This window comes from Homarus americanus, unplaced genomic scaffold (assembly GCF_018991925.1).
Source record: "Homarus americanus isolate GMGI-L3 unplaced genomic scaffold, GMGI_Hamer_2.0 scaffold48354, whole genome shotgun sequence".
NCBI lineage: Eukaryota > Metazoa > Arthropoda > Malacostraca > Decapoda > Nephropidae > Homarus > Homarus americanus.
The window spans coordinates 6729376-6750121 of NW_024723833.1; the positions used below are offsets into that span (position 1 = coordinate 6729376).

The 20746-nt window shown below is 39.1% G+C and overlaps 3 protein-coding genes across 7 annotated transcripts in view; 1 reads left to right on the plus strand and 2 right to left on the minus strand.

The window, feature by feature from the left end:
• LOC121863822 (serine/arginine-rich splicing factor 5-like) overlaps window positions 1–474 on the minus strand; it is a 35760-nt gene extending 35286 nt beyond the window's left edge. For 2 of the 3 annotated variants that reach the window (XM_042362689.1, XM_042362687.1), the window contains exon 1: window positions 349–474. The gene's annotated coding sequence lies outside the window, so the exon portion shown is untranslated. The remainder of the gene's footprint in view (window positions 1–348) is intronic. The other variant, XM_042362688.1, reaches the window with a different exon arrangement.
• A 1867-nt stretch (window positions 475–2341) lies between these two features.
• LOC121863823 lies at window positions 2342–11158 on the plus strand. Of its 2 annotated transcripts, XM_042362690.1 has the most exons (12): window positions 2342–2526; window positions 3777–3916; window positions 4120–4271; window positions 6204–6592; window positions 7397–7508; window positions 7727–7979; window positions 8306–8375; window positions 8593–8691; window positions 8884–9051; window positions 9183–9327; window positions 9987–10180; window positions 10313–11158. In XM_042362690.1, exons 2-12 carry the CDS (start codon window positions 3789–3791, stop codon window positions 10589–10591), a joined length of 1989 nt encoding a protein of 662 aa, XP_042218624.1. In that variant the 5' UTR covers window positions 2342–2526; window positions 3777–3788; the 3' UTR covers window positions 10592–11158. The 2 variants fall into 2 exon arrangements, with proteins under 2 accessions (XP_042218624.1, XP_042218625.1); XM_042362691.1 differs by lacking the exon at window positions 8884–9051.
• A 5504-nt stretch (window positions 11159–16662) lies between these two features.
• Window positions 16663–20746, minus strand: part of LOC121863824 — a 38443-nt gene continuing 34359 nt past the window's right edge. For both annotated transcript variants that reach the window (XM_042362693.1, XM_042362692.1), the window contains exons 8-9: window positions 19854–20006; window positions 16663–19349 (exon numbers count right to left, since the gene is read on the minus strand). In XM_042362693.1, the coding sequence (XP_042218627.1) occupies window positions 19218–19349; window positions 19854–20006 (285 nt within the window). In that variant the 3' untranslated portion in view covers window positions 16663–19217. The remainder of the gene's footprint in view (window positions 19350–19853; window positions 20007–20746) is intronic.

Genomic DNA, 20746 nt, shown 5'->3' on the forward strand with positions numbered 1-20746 from the left:
AGCATTAGAGACCGTCACCAGCCAGAAACACCAGGTCCATAAAACAATAAATAAGACTTTCTTGCTCTTAAATATTTCTTAGACATGGCTTAACATAATAAGCTATCAAAATTAATAATATTGATCTCGAAAACTATATGCCGAGATGCGCCCTTCATGCATATCAAATATTTAATTCAACATGCCGCTAAGTGGTGCGGCATACCAACATGGCGCGCCGCCACCCTGCCACATCCACCCACCGCCTACACAAACATCACAATCACTTACTTCACTTTTTCAATTCACTTACGCTCCAGACCTCCACTTGTAAAAAATGTTATCATCGACAAATAAAAGTTCACTTACATATCATTTACGGGAGAAAGGCAGCAATAACAGCATCGGCATCCGTGCACCAAACAATTGTCCACGTGCTAACCTCTGGCGGCAAAACCAACAACTACTACTACAAGCTACTCTGATTTATGAATTATATTTTATTCGATAATTGGTATAAATAAATCATTTTAATGTTCTATTTAAATACAATATTTTAGTTTTTATTTTCCACATTAAAATGGTCCGCTTTCTTAGTAAAATAGGGGAATATTGTCCTAAACTTTGTCTGATTAAATTATTGGAACATATTTATCACCAACGCCAAAGTACTCTACATGGTCTTTTAAAATGCGTTATTACGCAAGACCGTATTGGTCCAGATATTCGCCGCAAATCTAGAGCTTTGCAAATAAGAAATTCTGACTCAAGTATATCTCTAAGTTCCTGTTTGCTTGGCACAAGGCTTGAAATGTCTACATAACCCCACCCTGACGGTGGTCATAACACTAGCGTGGAAAAAGCCAAGTCCAACAAAAACATACCGCTACCAGAGCCCAGCCGGTACCTTCCCATACGCAAAAAATAATGGTTATATTTAAAAATATATATAACTTAAAATATCAATTAATATTATTTAAATAATTAGGACGAATCCTATCCAAAAAGATTATTGCATTTATGGTGAATTGGGACACAGACATACTTGATACATAACATACACGTTACATAACCATTAACAACCCTACGGGGATGCCACTTTTAATATTTTATTTGGTCAACATCAGGTGAATTTATTCAGCAGAAAGAAGACCCCGTACACAACTGGTTAACATTCTACATCGCTTTTGTTATTATCCGCATCTTCATTCAGTAATTTTTTAATTACGCTGAAGGGATGCTAAACTCACACGCTAGCCACGTGGGGAAATCTGACCCATATCATGCGCATTTTGACACCATTTTGAAGCCAAGCGCACTTGATATTAGGAGATATTCTGAAGTCAATAGTAAATACTTTTTACTATACAAAAATGCCTAAGTACAATACTGCATTAAAGAAAAAGTATTGGAATTTTTTGATGAAAAGGGGGATTGGTCTTTGCTGAGGATATATAATGTTAACGTAGGAAATGAGAAAGAATGGAAGGAAACTATTTATGTATTTCCTCATGAGAGAAGACGATTACAGTATACGAAATAGTAGATGAGGTATACAAAATGTGACGGATCTTAAGAATCTCCTCCCCCAGGTAACGCTGGGTCAAGATTCTTCAGGTGAACACTCTGGGGAGATTTTTAGTCATGGGTTGGGTTAAGTTCGGTTAGTTTAGGCTACGTTAGGTTGTGTTCGGTTAGGTTAGTTTAGGTTACGTTAGGTTGGGTTAAGTTCGGTGAGTTTAGATTACTTTACGTTGGGTTCGGTTAGGTTAAATTAGGATGGGATCAACCGAAGAATTTCCTCCCTAGGTAACGCTTTTGGGGGAGGGTTCTTCAGATGATCCAATGTGACTAATCATTGGTTATAAGAATACCACAAACAGTCGGTGACTATTGCCCCACACTGGAAGCTGTAATGTACACCCACTAAAAAAATTATTCGGCACCCGTGTCATATTGTATCACGCCGTAAGGGTGCCGAATAATTTTTAGTGGGTGTACATGATACTTGTACACACACACACACACACATACATACATGCACGATACATACATGTACACCCACTAAAAATTATTCGGCACCCTTACGGCGTGATACAATATGACACGTGTGCCGAATAATTTTTTTAGTGGGTGTACATTTAGTTACATAGTTTACCATTATGTGGAATGAAGCTCAACATCCATATAAAAGACCTGGCAGTCCATACTCTAATTAAAAGCACCAAGGTGTTGTGAAATGCCAGCGTCTTGAGATAGTCACAATGAGAACTTAGCACCTTCCCTGATAGCAGTGATAACGAGATATATTATCGTCACCAAACCATATATCCCAAGACCTCTATGTTAAACAGGGGATCAATGTACGCAACACCCCCGGTGTGTGTGTGTGTGCTTCGAGTCAATCTCCCAAATTGCCTTTTTGTGGTCACGTGTTTACACTTCCCGTAGGAAGTCTCAGAAATTTGTGTCGAGGAATTTAACTTTTCACGCCTTCAGACAACAACTCATACATTTCTGTTGTAACATTTATCTATTCGAGTTCAGGTATGTATTACCTCTCACTTCCCAGTGTATGTGTCATGAGGTAGGTGTTAAATTAAGTGTAATGGTACTAATGGTCATGTCACCGTAAGTCATGTGTCTCAGCTACCAAGTACTGTATGTATCATGCACTTTGCTCTGTGTTCAGTTTGTTCACATGTCAAACTACACGTGAATAGCCTGAAGTAATGTGACGTAAATCTTCGGGGAGAAAAATTATGTCCTTTTCATATTTCTGTTGCTAGGTTACACTCATCTCAGATCTTATTAATATCAACATCACCACCAACAGGTTCACAATCCATTATACCTTTCAGTTGCCAAGTGTCATCTGGTGCGGCTACTAGTACAAGACAATCCCTTCACTGCATTTCTTGTTGGAAGCTAACGTATAGTACATTTATTTCTGCATAAATGAAACTCACTGGTTAATTAACAAAAAAAGACAATAGCCACAATTTTTACCATGAAATAAAATGTGTCCTGATTTAATAACACAGTTCCAAAATGCTGATCGAAAATACATTATTAATAACAACAGCGTAATGAAAACAAGAGAAGTTGAACATAAAATAAATCAAAATAATATATAAAAGGCACTGTAGACAGTTCAAGATGGCGCACATTCTCGTATCAATATACCCGATTTATTAGATCATGGACCAGTGAGACATGACAAGGAACAAACAGCTCAGATTGTAGGGTTTCTATGATGTTATGTAGTCTAGCACTCAGGATGGGATTGATGGAAACTCTAAGGTGGTGGTTTTCTTATATAAAATATATTTTATATAAGAAAACCACCACCTTAGAGTTTCCATCAATCCCATCCTGAGTGCTAGACCACATAATATCACGTAACCCTACAAATGATCACTCCGGTAACCCTACAAGATAACAAGAACATATATATTTTTTTATCATATTTGTAATACACTGTGTATTATACACACGATGGTTGTAGTTAATGATCGAACAATTTAAAGCTATGACCAATGACTTAAGAAGTGTCCTACATTATTATTATTATTATTATTATTAGTCTTAGTGTTATTATTGTTAATATTATTATTATTACTATTATTATTATTATTATTATTAGTGTTATTGTTATTATTATTATTATTATTATTATTATTATTATTATTATTATTATTATTATTATTATTATTATTATTATTATTATTATTAGTTTTATTGTTATTATCGTTATTATCATTATTATTATTATCATAATTATTATTACAATGCAGGTGGAGGCAAGGATGTGGGTGTGGTGCCGGAAATGCTTTGGTGTGGGTGGTGGGAGGCAGGAGTCGGTCACACCTACCCACCACCCACTCTCCTCAGCTCATAACAACCTCAGACTCAGACGCTCAGTCAGGTCACTCAGGTACGTCCAGGTGTGTGTCTGTGAAGAGTTTCAGTAGGTTTTAACTTTAAATTCACAATAATGTGCTCGAGGTGACATGGAAGTACGTAAGGCGAAGTTCTGTGACTGGAAATAATCAAAATAAAGTTTTTAATTTTAGCATTATCTCTAAGACGTCACATAATTGCCTGAGTTGACACTCCTGGTACTTGTCACCCTTGCAGAAGGGAAGAGACAGACGACTCACAGGAGGAAGACGACGATGAGGAAGAGGGAGAGCAGGAGGAGGACGAGTATATCCAGAGAGGGGCAACTGAGATCCACCTCGTCCACCCCAGCGCAATCCCCTCCACCGTAATAGTGCGCGTCCAGCCTCGTGAGTCAGCCCGCACGTGTAATTTACCTCACGATACTCAAAGGCTTCTCCCTTTTGTGGTAATATAATAACATATATATATACATTTAACTAATTAATTTAAGCAACGATACACAGACATCAGCGTTACTTCCTATAAGTTGTGATAAGTTGTGTATATGTGTATCCTCTGCTGCTGAGGAAGCATGGCTTCACAAGCGGACGTTCTTGTCTAACTAATCTATTAACATTATTTTCATCAGTTTTCGAATCGGTGGACGAGGGGCACAATTATGATGTGGTATATCTCGACTATAGCAAAGCCTTCGACAGAGTCCCCCACGAAAGACTAATTAGAAAGGTTGAAGCTCATGGCATCAAAGGTAACATCCTTAAATGGATTAGGGCGTGGTTACAGGACATGAAACAGCGAGTGAGCATTAACGGCACTAAGTCCCATTGGAGCAACGTCACAAGTGGAGTTCCCCAAGGCTCAGTACTTGGACCATTATTATTTATTATATACATAAACGACATAGATATCGGCATAGACAGCAACATAAGTAAATTTGCTGATGACACTAAAATAGGACGTGTTATTAAATCTGACGAGGACTCAGCAAAACTACAGGAAGATCTAAAAAATTTTTCGAATGGTCTGAAAAATGACAGATGAAATTCAACGTGGACAAATGTAAAGTACTCAGTATAGGAGATGTAAACAGGGAAACCAGATACCAGATGAACAACGATGCCATAGAGAAATCCGACTGCGAGAGAGATTTAGGAGTAATGATAAGTAGGAACCTTAAGCCAAGTAAACAATGTGTTTTTGCTCGTAACAAGGCTAATAAAGTACTTGGGTTCAAACAAAGGAGTGTTAATTACAAGACTAGCGAGGTCATCCTCAAACTGTATCTTGCTCTTGTGAGACCACACCTGGATTACGCAGTTCAGTTCTGGTCACCGTATTACAGAATGGATATAGAATCCTTGGAAAGAATTCAGAGGAGAATGACAAGACTAATCCCGGGCATTAGGAACCTTGAGTATAGAGACAGATTAAAGCATCTTAATTTGCACTCCCTCGAGAGACGTAGAGCAAGGGGCGACCTGATGGAGGTGTATAAGTGGAAGACAGGACTAAACAAAGGGGACATTACAAAGGTACTCAAACTATCCAAATTTAGGCGTGAAATAGGTAAACACTGGTTTGGAAACAGAGTAGTGGATGAATGGAACAAGTTACCAAATATCATCATTAACTCGAATACGCTGAATAGCTTCAAACATAGGTTGGATGCTTATATGAGCAATAGGGGTTGGGTGTAAACGGGATTGCCCAGTATGGGCCAATAGGCCCGCTGCAGTTTCCTCCATTCTTATGTTCTTAACCCGACGTTGCCAGGTTCGTTTATGAGCGGGGGGGGGGTCAGTATGTCCGTGATTATACTGTAAACTACACTATCATCTACTGCAACATCAACTACACTATCAATTTTGTGTATGTTTCCTCACATTCTTTTCCTCTAATTTATTTATTCATTTTTTATTCATTTCTAACCAAATCTAAATAAATAATCATGAGGTGCAAACCCCAGAGTCCCCTTTGTATACAGTACATGTAAAATGTCATGGTCTTGGAGCAGCTATGGTGCTGACTGACACACACACGTACGCTCTTTTTTCTTGTCATTATAGAAAAAATCGATAAGATCATTTGCATTCAGGTCCTTCATTCGTATCACAGATCATGTCTTACCATCCTCAGTGTTACACGAATCAATAAATCAGACTCACCTACTTGTGAATTTATCAGCCAAAATGTCAACTTGAGTCTAGTAAGAAATCGATTTATTTTATTTTTTTATTTTCAATGTGTTTTTTGTATACATTCATTTCACAGTTATTATATTACGTTGATAGTGTAGTGAGTGGATGTTTCCTCCTCAGAGTGTCCTCCTCTGCACCGTCCTGACGTAGCGTGTAAGTCTCTAGATCTCAATCAACGTCACAGTCTCACCTCCTCCGGTACTTCCAGCGTCACAAGCATCGCCCCCAACAGTACCAGTCCCAGCATCGCCCTCAGAAGCACCAGTCCTAGCATCGCCTCCAGTAGTCTCCACGGTAGTATTAGGAGCCTTCAGAGTCTTCAAGGGGTGTATAGCCTCCAGAGCGCCCAAAGCCTCGCCTCCCTGGAGTACACCCGTAGCCTGGTGGCCGTCGGGTCTCCTGATGGTCTGGCGGACGTCTATTGCAACGTTAATGAGGATTTCAACGGCAACGTCAGTGGTAGCGTCACCGATGTCACGAGCAGTGTTGGCAGGATGTCCACGCTTTCGGTCAGTATCATCTGCCACATTAAACCATGAAACACTGAGGTAAAAAGTTCAAAGGATACGGTACAACTTGAAGGGGAATATATGAAATACTGACGGGTAGCACGTAACATTACAATTTAATTTTCTTCAAACTATATTTAAGTTTCTAATAGGAATTTAAGCACACCCTCATTATACCGTACATATACAGACGGTAGTATCTGCCTAAACTTGATATACACGCTTCTTATGTGCGTCACGTTTGTTTTGACTCATACTTATCTGTCATTGCTGGTTAGCATATCACCCAATTAGACGCTATAGTTTAGCCATTGGATATCTGTTGTGTTTGTATATGACAACAGGGGCCAGTTTATCGCTCCACTACAGCGAGGGCAGTGTGCTAGCCCCTCACAACAACAACGTGTTGTTGTCACAGACGCCCACCAGGCCACTATTAGCTGCTACCCTTGCTTGTACACGCCCAGTCATGGAGTTAAATATATGTGTAATTCATGACTACTTCCGAGGCTCCGGAGGGCTGCCTCTCACTTTTACTCAAGGTTTTCTTCTGACATTTAATGTTATTGTGATAGTTGAGTTATATTTTTCAGTAGTTGTTGATGACCTTCCTCGTGTCAATCCCTGCTATTTCATGTCTAATTACAATACTTGTTGAATTATAATGTACAGTACAGTACTCTTTATTTGAATTGATGTAAACATCTTGGAACAAAACTAAGTCACTATATCACTAACAGTTAACATATGTGTACATGTGTGTTTCCGTGCGCGCTAATGACTGGTTACCATGTGTGTGTACAGGAAAAGACTGGTGTTCGATGCAGTCATCCGAGGTTCCTGACGCCGGAGGAAGCTGCTCGGCCACCACAGCAAGGCCCACCGCCCCTCTCCCTTACCCCCGGCCGCCTCACTGGTCAGTAACACACTCACTACCCCACAACTTGGAGGCTTTCAGTTTCTATATTTAGGTCTACTTTACATACTTCGATGAAATACAGATATGTGTGTGTGTGTGTGTGTGTGTGTGTGTGTGTGTGTGTGTGTGTGTGTGTGTGTGTACTATTTCACATGTTATAACACACATTCACACACCCATTCTAATGATGATGATGATGATGATGGTGTCCTCAGAGTACCCGCCTACTAAACATGGTATACGGTGGCCGGGGAAGGGTCTGCTATCTTCAGTGTTAGGAAGCGAGAACATCCACTATCATGGGGAGTACACCACCAAGGGCAACGTCACCCCTGTCAAACTACGGAGTGCAAACACTCTCCGCGCCATCGCCTCCTACGAGAGCCGCGTCGACACCAAGAACAACCCCGTGTGGTACTCCTTCGGCATGGTGGTGTTAGCCCTCAAGTACCTGGTGGATAGAAAAGAGTGAGTGAGTTACACATCTTCCCTTGTCGGAAAGAGAGAGAGAGAGAGAGAGAGAGAGAGAGAGAGAGAGAGAGAGAGAGAGAGAGAGAGAGAGAGAGAGAGAGAGAGATTTCTTCTATTATCTTAACTGTACAAAGCCGATGACCTGAGGTGTATTATAAGTTGTGTAAGAGTACTCGTATATAGGGTAAATGTTATAAACCATCAAAGGTGCTGAATATTTAGATAATTAGTAACATTAACTGAGATACATCACTAATACTGTCTGTAACACTGTATTCCTGTACTGCTGCACCACCGTATCAGCATTGTCTTGGTTCCTACAGACTACAGGTGGACGTGGTACAGGTGACACAGCTTCCACCAGGCAAAGAAAACTCCACTCTTGATTTCCAGGTATAGATTATAACCCTTACGTGTCATCTATGTGTCACAACCTTTAGTGTCGCAGCCTTTATGTTTTATACCCCTTGTTGTGTATGTGTCACAACCTTGTATGTGTTCGCAGCAGAAGTGAAGAACAGAATGCGTAACAATGTTCCTACTTGGCGTAAACATTTACCAGGAATATATAGACAGTACCGTGACAGACGTGTGTGTTGTGGTATTACAGGTTCAGGTGCGGCCAGGTAGGAGGAACAAGGTGATCAAATGTGTGAAGCCTGGCCCTAGTCTCCCCTCCTACTGCTATACCCCAAAGTGCTGCCTCAAGGTTAGTACCATATCTGTTTACCACTGATTTCTTCCCCAGTTGATCCTCCTCTTCACCACCTCCATTCCCCGTCTCCCTTCATCCTCAGTCGACACTCACCCTTGTCTTACCGCCCCTTACTCAGTCATCACTTATAACCAAACACTCTCATCATCTCGTATTGTTGAGGGTAATCTGTAGTGCTCTTTATAGATTAGTAATATTCGTGATCGGTCGTTGGTGTTGTCGGGGTTCGTGGCTGGTAGGCGCCGTCAGCCTTACCTGGCCCTCGGTCACGCTCTCGTCCCCAATCTGGAGGCCCAACACCTGACTGCTGGAGAGTGGTGCACCTTTCCTCTTCATATGCGTCAGGGTAGCCAGGTGTGTGTGTGTGTGTGGGGAGGGGGGGGGGTCACGTTCCTGTATTATTATGACGTATATGCTTATGGGTGTCTGTCACATAACAGCGTTAGTAATACCTACGTTTCATAATGTTTCGGTGTTTGGTACAGGTGCAGGACCACTTAGGGATGGCTCTGGTGGCTCTCTCCTGCTGTGAACGCTCCTACGGCTACTATACCTTCACCGTCGACCTCATGCACGTCAGGAATGTCAAGATCCAACTTCTCGGGGACGATGTTGCCAAATCGTTCAAGAGTGAGTGGCGAGGTCTTTTTTTGGTAGTGAGGGACAGCGGTAGTCAATACAGGTGAGGGATATAACATTCTCAAAACGGTGTTGGTGTAGAGAGGGAGGGAAGGTGAGAGGGTAAGGTACAGTACAGTATATCGACTAAATCTTGTCCAAAGATTGTTGTCTTACCAAGGGCTTAGCTCCCTTCTTTCACCACCGCATTTATCGTCCATTATTCTCTATTTTCTAGTTACAAGTATACTGTTATTTTAATGGTGAATGTAATAATTAAATGAAAACCTTTGTCACCGTCGACCCATAGATACTTCTTTCACTATTCCATTATCTGTCATTCACATACTGTTGAAACGTCACATATGCGAATTACCAACTTCCTTGTACGTTTTATTTTTCACATCTCGTGAGGAATTCTTATTACAGATCTTTGTGTTTTCTAATCTATTGTACAGCTCTTAAGATGCAAGGCATAAAACATATCTTAATATTAGCGAGTTAATATTCTTATCTTCTCTAAAGTACCTCTGTAAGACAAGATCCACGTCGTTATGTTGGTCGGTGTTGTCAGGTGCATTGTCCTTTACTCCCCCAAAACAAAATACTGTAATAAAACTGGACCTTATATCATCCATACAAAGGTGTGGTTCAGTAACTCTCTGGTACAGTTCGCACAGAGGTGTGGGTGAGGGCGGCGCTTCTCTCAGAGGGGAAGCAGAAGAAGCACGAGATGAGCCCAACGCCTCTGGAGCGACCTAAGGGCTACGAAGAGCAGGGCTGGGAGGCGACCTTTAAACACGGCTGCACCGTCTCCTTCTCTGTTCCAAAGGACAAGATCCACCTCTCCGCCATCCTCCTGGAGGTGTGTCTTATATAAATTTCATGTATTCTTTGTTCATGTACAACGTATTTAAGGTGAATGCAAAGTAATTTGTGTCTATGTTTGGAAAATTATTACTGTTAAGTCATAAGCTGAGGTCTTTCTCTCCGACAGATCCACGGACGAGCGCGTCACTCTGTCACATCTAAGGAGGCGCTGCTCGGCAAGATAACATTAGGCCCCGAGGAACTGTTTGGTGGCGAGCAGGCGACTCCGGGCGGCAGGATGACTCTCCAGAGCCCCGTGCATAGTGAGGGAGTGGGTGGTGAGGAGGTGGGTGGTGGTGGTATTTTAAGTGTGCCAGGAGACCCCCTCGACGCTCGCCTCACACACTGGGGTCAGGCACTCAGACGGATGGCCAAGGTCGAGATGTGGCACAGACTACAGATTTGACATTCCTCATCTCCTCAAACACAGATACGAAATTTTACTTTGACATTCAGTCACAAGATGAACCAATATGACTCGTTACCGCACGCATGTGGAGTGATCAAAATCGTAATTCACTGCAGAGTGCATTAGGAAGTGAACAAGTCACAAAAATGTGTACAGTTACTTAGCACTAGAGGGAGGTGAAAAACAAACACTGAGGATGAAAAAAAAACTATTGATTGATTAAATGAAAACTTGCTCTTACGAATCAGGGAGAAAGTGGCTGTATTATGGCCACAAACAATCTTCAAATTACAATAACAATTAGTAGTTCCGTTGAATAGATTAAAAACGGTTATTTTAGTAATGCTATAATAAAGTAAAGCACCCGATTTATTTTTACTTCAAAAGAATATACAGTAAGTTAGAGTAAAATACATATTTCCCCCAGTGACAGCGCAGTTTATTGAGGGCAGCTTTTTCTGAGCCTGAGTCATTATTTAGCCGTACACCCACAGTAACCACGTCTCTAGGGATGGGTAAGGATACGGTCTCATAAGTGGTAAAAAATAAATCATAAAAAATTTGCATTTTCGTTTCCACTTTCCTGTTTACATTGACATTAAATGGATATATATACTTTTTTTTTACGGGAATTAACCCACCTGGGCACAGGTCACTGACCCACATCGGGGCCTTGGGGGCGAAAATGTAATAATAATAATAATAATAATAATAATAATAATAATAATAATAATAATAATAATAATAATAATAATAATAATAATAAAGAACTATAAAGAAATACAAAAAAAACAAGAGTGAGAAATAATATATGTATGTTGTGTTATAAAAGTAAGCGAAACAATTGAGACCCAGCAATTGTGTGTAAATGAGGCAAAAAGTCAGATCAGCAACCTGGGACTTGATCACAGTTTAAAACCCAAAATAATTAAAAACTAGAAGTCGCAAAGATGTACGGTATAACTAGTATTATTGACTAGACAAACTGGGTGAGTGGGTGCAAAGGCTGTTGGGAAAACCCGAAATGTAGAACTTGAATTTCGGGTATCAGCCAAATTAAGAAATTGTATTTAATATAATTTATTTAATGAATGATTAAAAACAAAAAACTCATAAGTCGATTTAGTTTCAAGGGGGGTGAAGTTTTAATAATAAACAGATTTAATTGATCTGTGGGTTCAGAATTAAAACGTTTGCCTGCTTCCACCATGACGACCCCTCTAACATCAGAATTCTCGTTACGTTAGCTTGATGTATTATGAAATTATGCACGAGTTGTCAATTTCAATTTCAATTGTTTATTCCTTGATAGGGGAAGCGGGATCCTAGTGCTGTCACTAGGTACCCCTGTATACGAGTTGTCAAAAATACGTTCCTTCGTTGCATCTCAGAATGGAGATGAAGTGATAAATCTTGTATATTCAGTTAAAGTAAAAAGTTTTTGTCATTGGCAATATAGATTATGCCACACAAATACCTATTAATACATACAGTACGGTTGATCTAAATGAATTACTTAAAGGGAACACGTTTCATTTTTAAACCAAATGGAATTGTAACACTGGAAAAGTCTGATGACTATAGCCTAGTTGATCCGGTATTCATTTATGCAGATAATAATAATAATAATAATAATAATAATAATAATAATAATAATAATAATAATAATAACATGGACTTGTTTCGGTAATACAAGTACTTGAAAGTAGTCAGGTCCTAGCATTAAGTTCACCAGCTTGAAGAAATGTTTCCGTAAAAGATGAAAGCTTTCTTACCTCGAGAAAATGACAAGAGTGCACAAGGAATGTGTTTGGTGGTACCCTAGGTGTCTTTTACATCTGAAATCAGCAGAGGAAGACCGTAGTTTACATTTTATGAACGACAAGTTAAATAATGTAGAAGTATGAAAAAGAAGGGATTTATATTTCAATTTGGAGAAATTATAAAAAATAACTAATGTGCAGCTGTATCTAAAAAAATAATAAATATAGAAACGAACCAACGCTCGATGACAGGGAGTAGTAGCGGCAGTGGCAGGTGTTTCGAAGACGGTAAACGGAAAAAATCGTAAACGTGAAAATAGGCAAACGTATTGTCCTGGATTTTTTGTCAGATTATCAAAATAAGAAAGCTGTTTAACTTCTATGGAGAAACTTCCTCAAGTTGGTGCTGAAACTGGACTATTCGTCAAGTATTTCTTCCAGTATAGCAAAATCGGGTCAATTTGCAGTGTCGACCAACCACGGTGTAGTGAATCTCCAGACTTCTGTGGTTGCTGTTTACTGCAATATTACAGGAAGTTTTATAAGAAAACGTGTTTTCTGATTGTTCAGACAATTCTAAGACAATTCTTCAATAACGTTTCCCTCGCAATTTACATGTATGCCGGGGAATCCAGAAGGGCAAGGGAAATGTCATAGAAAAGTGTCTTAGAATTGTCTTAACTATCGGAAAACACATTTTATAATAAAAATTCCGTGGTTGGTCGAAACTACAAATTGACCCAAAACCGGAAGCTTACCCAAAATGGGACTCCATTAGATAAGTGGGAATTACCCTTGAGGCTTGTGCGAAATTATCCCAAAGAACTGACGACCCTTAAAGCTTAACCTTTCACCGCGTGTCATGCACTTGCCATTTTATTCTGGCTACCGCTAGACGATTTTATTCAGCTTTGGGTAACCTCCCGCTGTGAAAGGATTAAACCATTATACATAATTCTAATGCAGCCGAAAGAAAATGGAAGTGTTCGTTATGTGTGTGCTAGATAATTTCATGAAGCTTTGGGTAGGAAGAAAATACAGTGTGTAAGTTCGTACTTTAGAAAAATAGTGCTGGGAGTACATTATTATGGAAAATTGTTTGTAGTGCTGCTTTGTTGTCTACTCCAAGACTACACCGAGTCAGGAACAACCTTCATGAAAAGGTGAGAAATATAATGCCTCTCTATGGTGGGTGACCTGATTTATGAGCAAAAGTGTTAGTACACTCGGTCACAAGCTCTTCATTCTTACCACAGTAATAGATATGTTATTTTGGTCGTCTTTCACAAGGCCTAAATTATCCATCTGGTTTACCATTCTCTCACTCAAACCCGTATCCATGGATTTATATATAATCAGTGTAGGTAATAACATGTTACTGAATGTGGAGTGTAAATGGAGGAGCTTAAGGAGGGAAAGTTGTCATCGATATTGTCATATACTGTACCGTACTAATATGCATCTCTACATTTCAGGTAAGTGATTTTACAGCTCATCGAAGGACCGTAACACACCACATGCCAGGTACGTTTATACTGTAATTTCTTTTTAATAATGCATTTTTATTGACGCTTAAATTTAAACATGATCAAATATCAGGGGCGGATCCAGGAATATCAAAAGGCGGGGGATCCAAAAAGTTGTGGGTAGAGGAACCCAGCTGGGGGTTTGGGGGAGGCGCTGTAAGCCCCCCAGAATTTTTTTTGAAATCTGACCAATATCATGGGCATTTTGAGGCCATGTGCATTTGATATTAGGAGGTATTCTGAGGTCAATAGTAAATACTTTTTACTATACAAAAACACCTGAATGTTTCACCTAGCTGTAAGGGCTTCGAAGTCTCGCTTTTCCTGCAATAGAAGGCATCAGAACCCACTTCCCACTCTAGAGGTCATATGAGAGTAAGCCTTCCCTCCCTCCCTCCCTTTTATAGTCCCTATGCCTTTGAGGCTTCAATGCCTTTCCTTTAATGGTTATAGAGGGTCAAGGCCTTTCCTCTAATGGTTGAGGAGGGGTAATGGTTATGGAGAGGTCAAGGTCATCTTTCCTCTAATGGTTATGGAGGGGTCAAGGCTTTTCTTTCCTGTAATGGTTATGGAGGGGTCAAGGTCTTCTTTCCTGTAATGGTTATGGAGGGGTCAAGGCCTTTCCTTTGGTTATGGAAGTGTGGGAATATCTTTTTCCTGGGTTTTTGGAGGTAATCGAACTTACCTTACTTACTGAGGTTTATAACAGTACGCTCCCTATTTGCTTATTAAGGGTATCTGCCTCCTTGTATGGCCGAGGTTATAAAATGACACAAATGTTCCTCTTATAACCCTTGGTATGTAATGTAGAATATAATTTTTTTTAGTTTATCTTGTAACTTTATTGACAGTTGACAGTGTTTCCTATACAGTATTGTATTATACTGTATTGTAGTCTGTTGTGGGGCATTGAAGATTCTCTCAGCGTATAGGTAGTTTTTATTTTCAGGCAAACGATTCCTTTGTTCAGTTATCTTATCTCATTCTCCCTCTTGACATGACTGGCCAATGTACTGTACCTCCCTTATACACACGGGGGGAAGGGGGTTGACTGATGGCCAACGTATCTCTGTACAATTCTGATGACCGATGGTCTTACCTCTACTACTAGATGACTGATGGACTTATCACTATGTACAGTACTCTATAATACTACAGTAGTTGAAAATTAAACTGGAAGTGTATGGAGTTTTTGGGGGAGTGTCCTAGAGTAGGTCAGAGACTTTCTTAATGACCCCAATCAGTGTATGTTGATTAATAGCACGAAATCGTCCTGTATACCTGTGACAAGTGGGGGTACCACAGGGCAGTGTACTGGGCCCATTGTTGTTTGTTTCATAAATGATATGCCAGAAGCTATACACTCATCCATATAATTGTTTGTGGGTGATGCCAAGTTAGTCAAGAAAATTAAGAATCAAATGGACTGTGAAGAGGACTGTGAAGAGTACAGAATGATCTCTGTCAGCTTCCGGAGTGGTCAAAGGAATAGCTGTAAAGACTTAACGTCACAAAATGCAAGAGGATGCACCTACCGTAGGTCGTACCAACAGTAAGTAAGGAGGCATATCACATGTCCTAACGGAATGAAGAAACAGCATTAACAGAAACCGAATGTGAAAAGACCCTGGGATTGTATTGACAACAAACTAAAGTTTACAGGCCATTGTAACAAGAAGGTGAATTAAGTGAGTAAACTAATGGTCTTAAAAGAAAGTCAATCAAAAGTGGGGTGCTTCCCCGTTTGGAGTACTGTCACCCTGTCTAGTCCCCGAGTTATGCTAGAGACTGTCAGATAATTGAAAACATCCATAAGAAGGCCATCAGACTGGTGTCTGCACTATGGCACTTCAGTTACCCAGAGAGATTAGAACATTTGCAACTGCCTAGCTTGTCTTAAAGGTGGGCTAGGGGTGAATTAATATACTGTACTGTAGAAATTATAAACACCTCAGAGGATATTTCTCATTTGAGTTTCCATTTCTGAAGTTGGTGGTATGCTTGCCCCGATAGAGATCACACGTTCAAAAAATTGTCAAGGCAAACTTTTTCGGAGTGAGATTGTGAACCCTTGGAACAATCTACCAGACAGCATTATGACGACACTGAGTGTGAGCTCATTCAAAACCAGACTTGACCAACACTGGCCCAGGTACAGATACATCCTGGAGCCAGTACATGTCCAGTATACAGTACTTGCCAACAATGCGTAACAGACGTAATTGACTGTCCAAGTGGCAACAAGCCAATCAGTGGCAAAGAGGATAAAGTAAATACTGTATAAAGTATTTTGGGAGAACCAGAGGTCACTGTAAGGGAAGAAACAAAATATGAAAGATGGTACAGTACAGTATTGTGTTATGTGAATTGGATGATATACTGTATAGTACTGTACTGGGCTGTGCTTGTTGATGAAACTGAAATGGGTGATGCAATTCTTTGTTGAATGCATTTTTTTTCTTTTTGGAGAAAACAAAATGTGGTTAATGCTGATGAAGTAACCAAGCTGACTTAATGCTGTCCATTTCTACTGTAGCTTAATGTGACCTATCTTACTAAAGGTTGCATTAGATTATTTTGTGTTTGTTGTAGTGATGAAGATTAAATGTAATTTACATGAAAACTTAAACTTTTTTTAAAAATAACACTGTTCAGCAGTTTTGTCTTTAGGGAGAGAGATATATAGAGAGAGTGTGTGTGCATGCTGCACTTGTGCATAATAACCCATACCTAAGTACAGTACACTATTAGATTAATGGTGTTGATCATCAAGAACACATTCATTTGGGCAGCATTTTTATTAAGACTATACAGCATTCAATTATTTTTAATACATGTATAATACATAATATTCTGATAAACTTTAGTAATCTTATACAGTATACTGTATATGTATATAGGCCCTATATAAACTGAAATAATTTTACTCCAAAAATCTATGACAATGCATTTATATACAGACAGTGTACAATATTCTATGGGGAGAAAAGACAATTACAGTATATGGCCTTAATTTATAGCCATAACCATAGACACTCACAATGGCCTCAGTAATAAAACCTCTGATATATTATTCCAATGACTTAAATACTTTTGTTAATAACTTACCTTGCATTTTTATATCCGGCAGTTGTGATTTATATGACATCTTGTGCTAGGATTATTGGTTAACTGCTCATGGCACTTACATTAAAACCAAGTAAAAAAATATGTTTCTTCCCCTGAAGAGGTTTGACTTTAAGAGGTTTAGCTGTACAGTGCAAGAAGCACTCCTACTTCACTCAAGTGAGAACTACCATAAATGAGTTTCTCCGGTTACGAGGAAGTCTCCTTTACCAGTGATGAGTTTCATTACACCTAATATACTAACCAAGTATTATGAGGCCAAATCAGCACACCACATAAGTCACCACTGCCACAACAGTCACTGTACTCTGCTACACACATAGTAAAGTTGATGCTTATGCTTTTGTGACAGGAAAACTTGGAGTATTTGCAACAGTTCTTGTATATTAAAGAGATCACGCTAAGGAATGTCAAGAAAAATATACCTTGTCAAGGGATAATGAGGTGAGATGCTGAATGAGCATTTCCATCATTGGTTCCTAAGATAAAACTTAAGAACTGTTCAAACATCAAGTATTGTTTCTCTGACAAAAACATTTATGAGCCTCATCCACCATGGGCTCAATTCTGCAGACTTGTGTAACTTATGCCACGAGGAACTTAGCCACAGTCTATATAACACACAAGGCTCTTGTGCTGCAAGAAGTAAGCGGGTCAAATAATGACCAGCACTGTGGAGCTTCTATAAGGCGGCTGTGTCATAAGCAATGCTCTCACTGTTGAGTAATGCCAACATCAATTGTTATACAGTACAGTACAGTAAAAACAATGAATAGATATATTTTAACACACACTTCTTAAACTTTACTAGTTAACTGCTTACTTATAGTCAACACACAGACCTTGGATATATATCCACTTGGTGAATGAGTTGTTGGATTGTATAATTTTTTATATTTGTAAATATATAACATATTCGTATTTTCACATAATAAAAATGTCACATTTAAAATAAGTAACTATACAAGTGCCTTGTACCTGAGGCATCACTGTATAATAAAATTTTATTGAGGATATTGGCACAACCAGTCCACTATTGTTGTTAAAGTACGTACTGTACTGTACAGTACCAGAATGTGGGATGTGAAAACTTGTTACAGTACAGTACATCCTAAACCTAACTTTTGTGTGTGCATGTGTGTGCTGCTAAACCCTTCATGTTTTGAATTTCATAATTCAGCAAATGCCACTTCCACACAATAGTACAGATAGGTAGGGATAACAGAAATGCAAGTGATCTTATGGGCATTCTTAAAGTGATACAAGTGCCTCTTTATCACAGCCTTGTCAGATAATATATTCATGGTCAATCCTTCATTAAAGAAAAACCATAAATGAGTACAGTAAATGATTGTTCTAACCACCTTAACCTCAGTACGGTACAGTACAGTACCTGTACTGTATTTCAATGACTGCTTATTCTTTACCAAATAACAAAGCTGAAAAGTCTTTATATATGCCACATTCAGAAAGAAAAGCTATATATATATTTTTTTATGTACTGTACCTATAATTACACTTAAGTTTTTTTTTTCAATTTTTGTATATATATATATATATATATATAAAGTAATGAGAACAGTAATATAATTGATGCAGCAATGGCCAAAGGAAGAACAAACATTAAGAAGACCTGAGCCTTAATGAAATCATTTTGACTGAGATAAGCCTTTCTTGCAGTGATGAAAAAGTATTGAAAACAATGTACAGTACCTTAAGAGGTCTTGATGTTGTCTACAATATGAAGTTTCTGAGAACTGTTAATATTTCACCGGTATTTACTTTTAGTGCCACTATATCCCTGCCAGAGCAATTAGTCAATTGTCTTTTTTCAGACAAGTACTGTACATACTGGGTAACCTCTCTGTAAATCATTCAGCACTGTAAGACACCAAAATTGGTTCAGGAAGCTCTCTCAGTAATGTTTCAAATTTTGACTTCTTCTGCTGATAAATTCAAACCATATTACAATACAGTATTAAAGTAAAAAGAGCATTCTGTACCACATGAAGTCTAACTATTTATTGAGTACCTCCTGACTTTGAAGCAGAGGTGCTAGGAAGAGAAACTAAGCCTGCATCATGAGGCTCAACAACCCTCACATCAAGGGTGCCCCCATGAGGGAATGTCTCAGAAGGTCACTGTTAAGCTTCTATCATCCATCCTCTACGCATCTTTCAGTATCGTATAAAATCCTTGTTAATGAGTTTACTCCTCAGACTCCTCATCATCTTCAGGGAACTCTAGGATTGCCCGTCCTGGGATGAGGCCTCGTCCAATTTTAGCTAAGGCTTCGTTGGCTCTGTCAGCTGAGAATATGGTGTGTGGTGGAGGTTCAATCTGTCAATTAGAAAAAAGAAAACAAATATAATTAACATCCACCAAAAGGATCAAGGGATTACAGTCATCCCATGTTATGAACATTTGGGTCACAGAAATTTGCCCCTAGGGAATTTGTGAATTATAACCACTAAATTTGGGTATGAAATGAAAATTCACATTCACAGATATGAAATTAATTTTCAAAAATTTCAACACCAAAATGATTAAGAATAAAAAAGGCAATTTCATCAAAATAAATATTTTCTGTGTGGGTTTCATAATGCCTTTGTGTGTAATGTATGATCCTTATGCTCTCTCGGTTGCTAAACCGACTTTTTATTAATGTGGTGTTCAGGCTCACATAGTAGCATGGTTTGCTATAACTGGAGAGATGACATGGCTTCCAAACTAAGATCAATGTGAAAGGTGTTTTTCTAGCAGTAGTTATGTGGCTTGGTTCAATTCATTTTTTCTTAGCTTAAGATATTTTAGCCAGTGAGACTTAATTCCCCTCTCTCTTACCTCTCCATTAGAAACAAGGTGTACGAGATTCCGTAGTTGATTTAGAGTACCAAACTCAATGGGGATGAGTTGGTGATTCTCTTTTTCAGCAACAGGTCCAAAGCGGTTAATAAGTCCCTCAGCGTGCTCTGAGCTCATCAACATTACACCACCCTGTAAGAATAAATAACATTTTATTATAAAGCTCCTAGTTATAATATTTTTTCTGACCTGTTAAATTATTACAGAAGAGTCAAACATTACGTGAACAAGTGAAACTGGATTCCATAGATCTGACACCTGTATGGGACTGTGGATACAGCACACTGTACTGTACAATATCCTATGCCTTAACTTCCCTAATTGTAAAGCTAGGGATGCTCTGGGATGAAATGAGCAACCCATACGACGAGTTGACCGTAGTAGCCACTTGACTGCTGCACCCCAGATGATAAGGTATTGCTTAAAAATACCTTACTGTTTGTGGACTCCTATTCATCTCAGAGCAACAGTTACTTTATTCTGTTACAGTTGTATATGTAGAATTGGCACTGTCCTGTGCCTCATCTACCAAGAGATCATGGACTCATTTTTAACCAGTAAAGATGCCAATACAGTATACAGTGTGAGTTGTAATAGTGGAGCACAAGTTCAGACTACCTGTATATGTGACTGCACATTAATCAATACTATTACAGGTACTGTGCTAGCTACTTTCACACACATCAGAATTATATGGCACTGTAAATGTTCAGTTGGACTTATTGCATTAGACTTGATGGAGTTCTTACAGGGACCAACTGTTGTCTCCTTTTCTCAGTACAGAACAGTAAATATGTCCGTATTCATTGGAAGATCTGGTTATCACCAAATTACTAACAAGCAGAAAATTGTCTGCACATGGTATAGATTAC

Bases quoted from the DNA above. Each gene is read 5' to 3' on its own strand.
- LOC121863823 (XM_042362690.1), top strand. From the start codon at position 3,789: ATGTGGGTGTGGTGCCGGAAATGCTTTGGTGTGGGTGGTGGGAGGCAG. The intron at 3,917-4,119 runs GTACGTCCAGGT...TCACCCTTGCAG, and splicing joins CGCTCAGTCAGGTCACTCAG to AAGGGAAGAGACAGACGACT. The intron at 7,980-8,305 runs GTGAGTGAGTTA...TGGTTCCTACAG, and splicing joins TACCTGGTGGATAGAAAAGA to ACTACAGGTGGACGTGGTAC.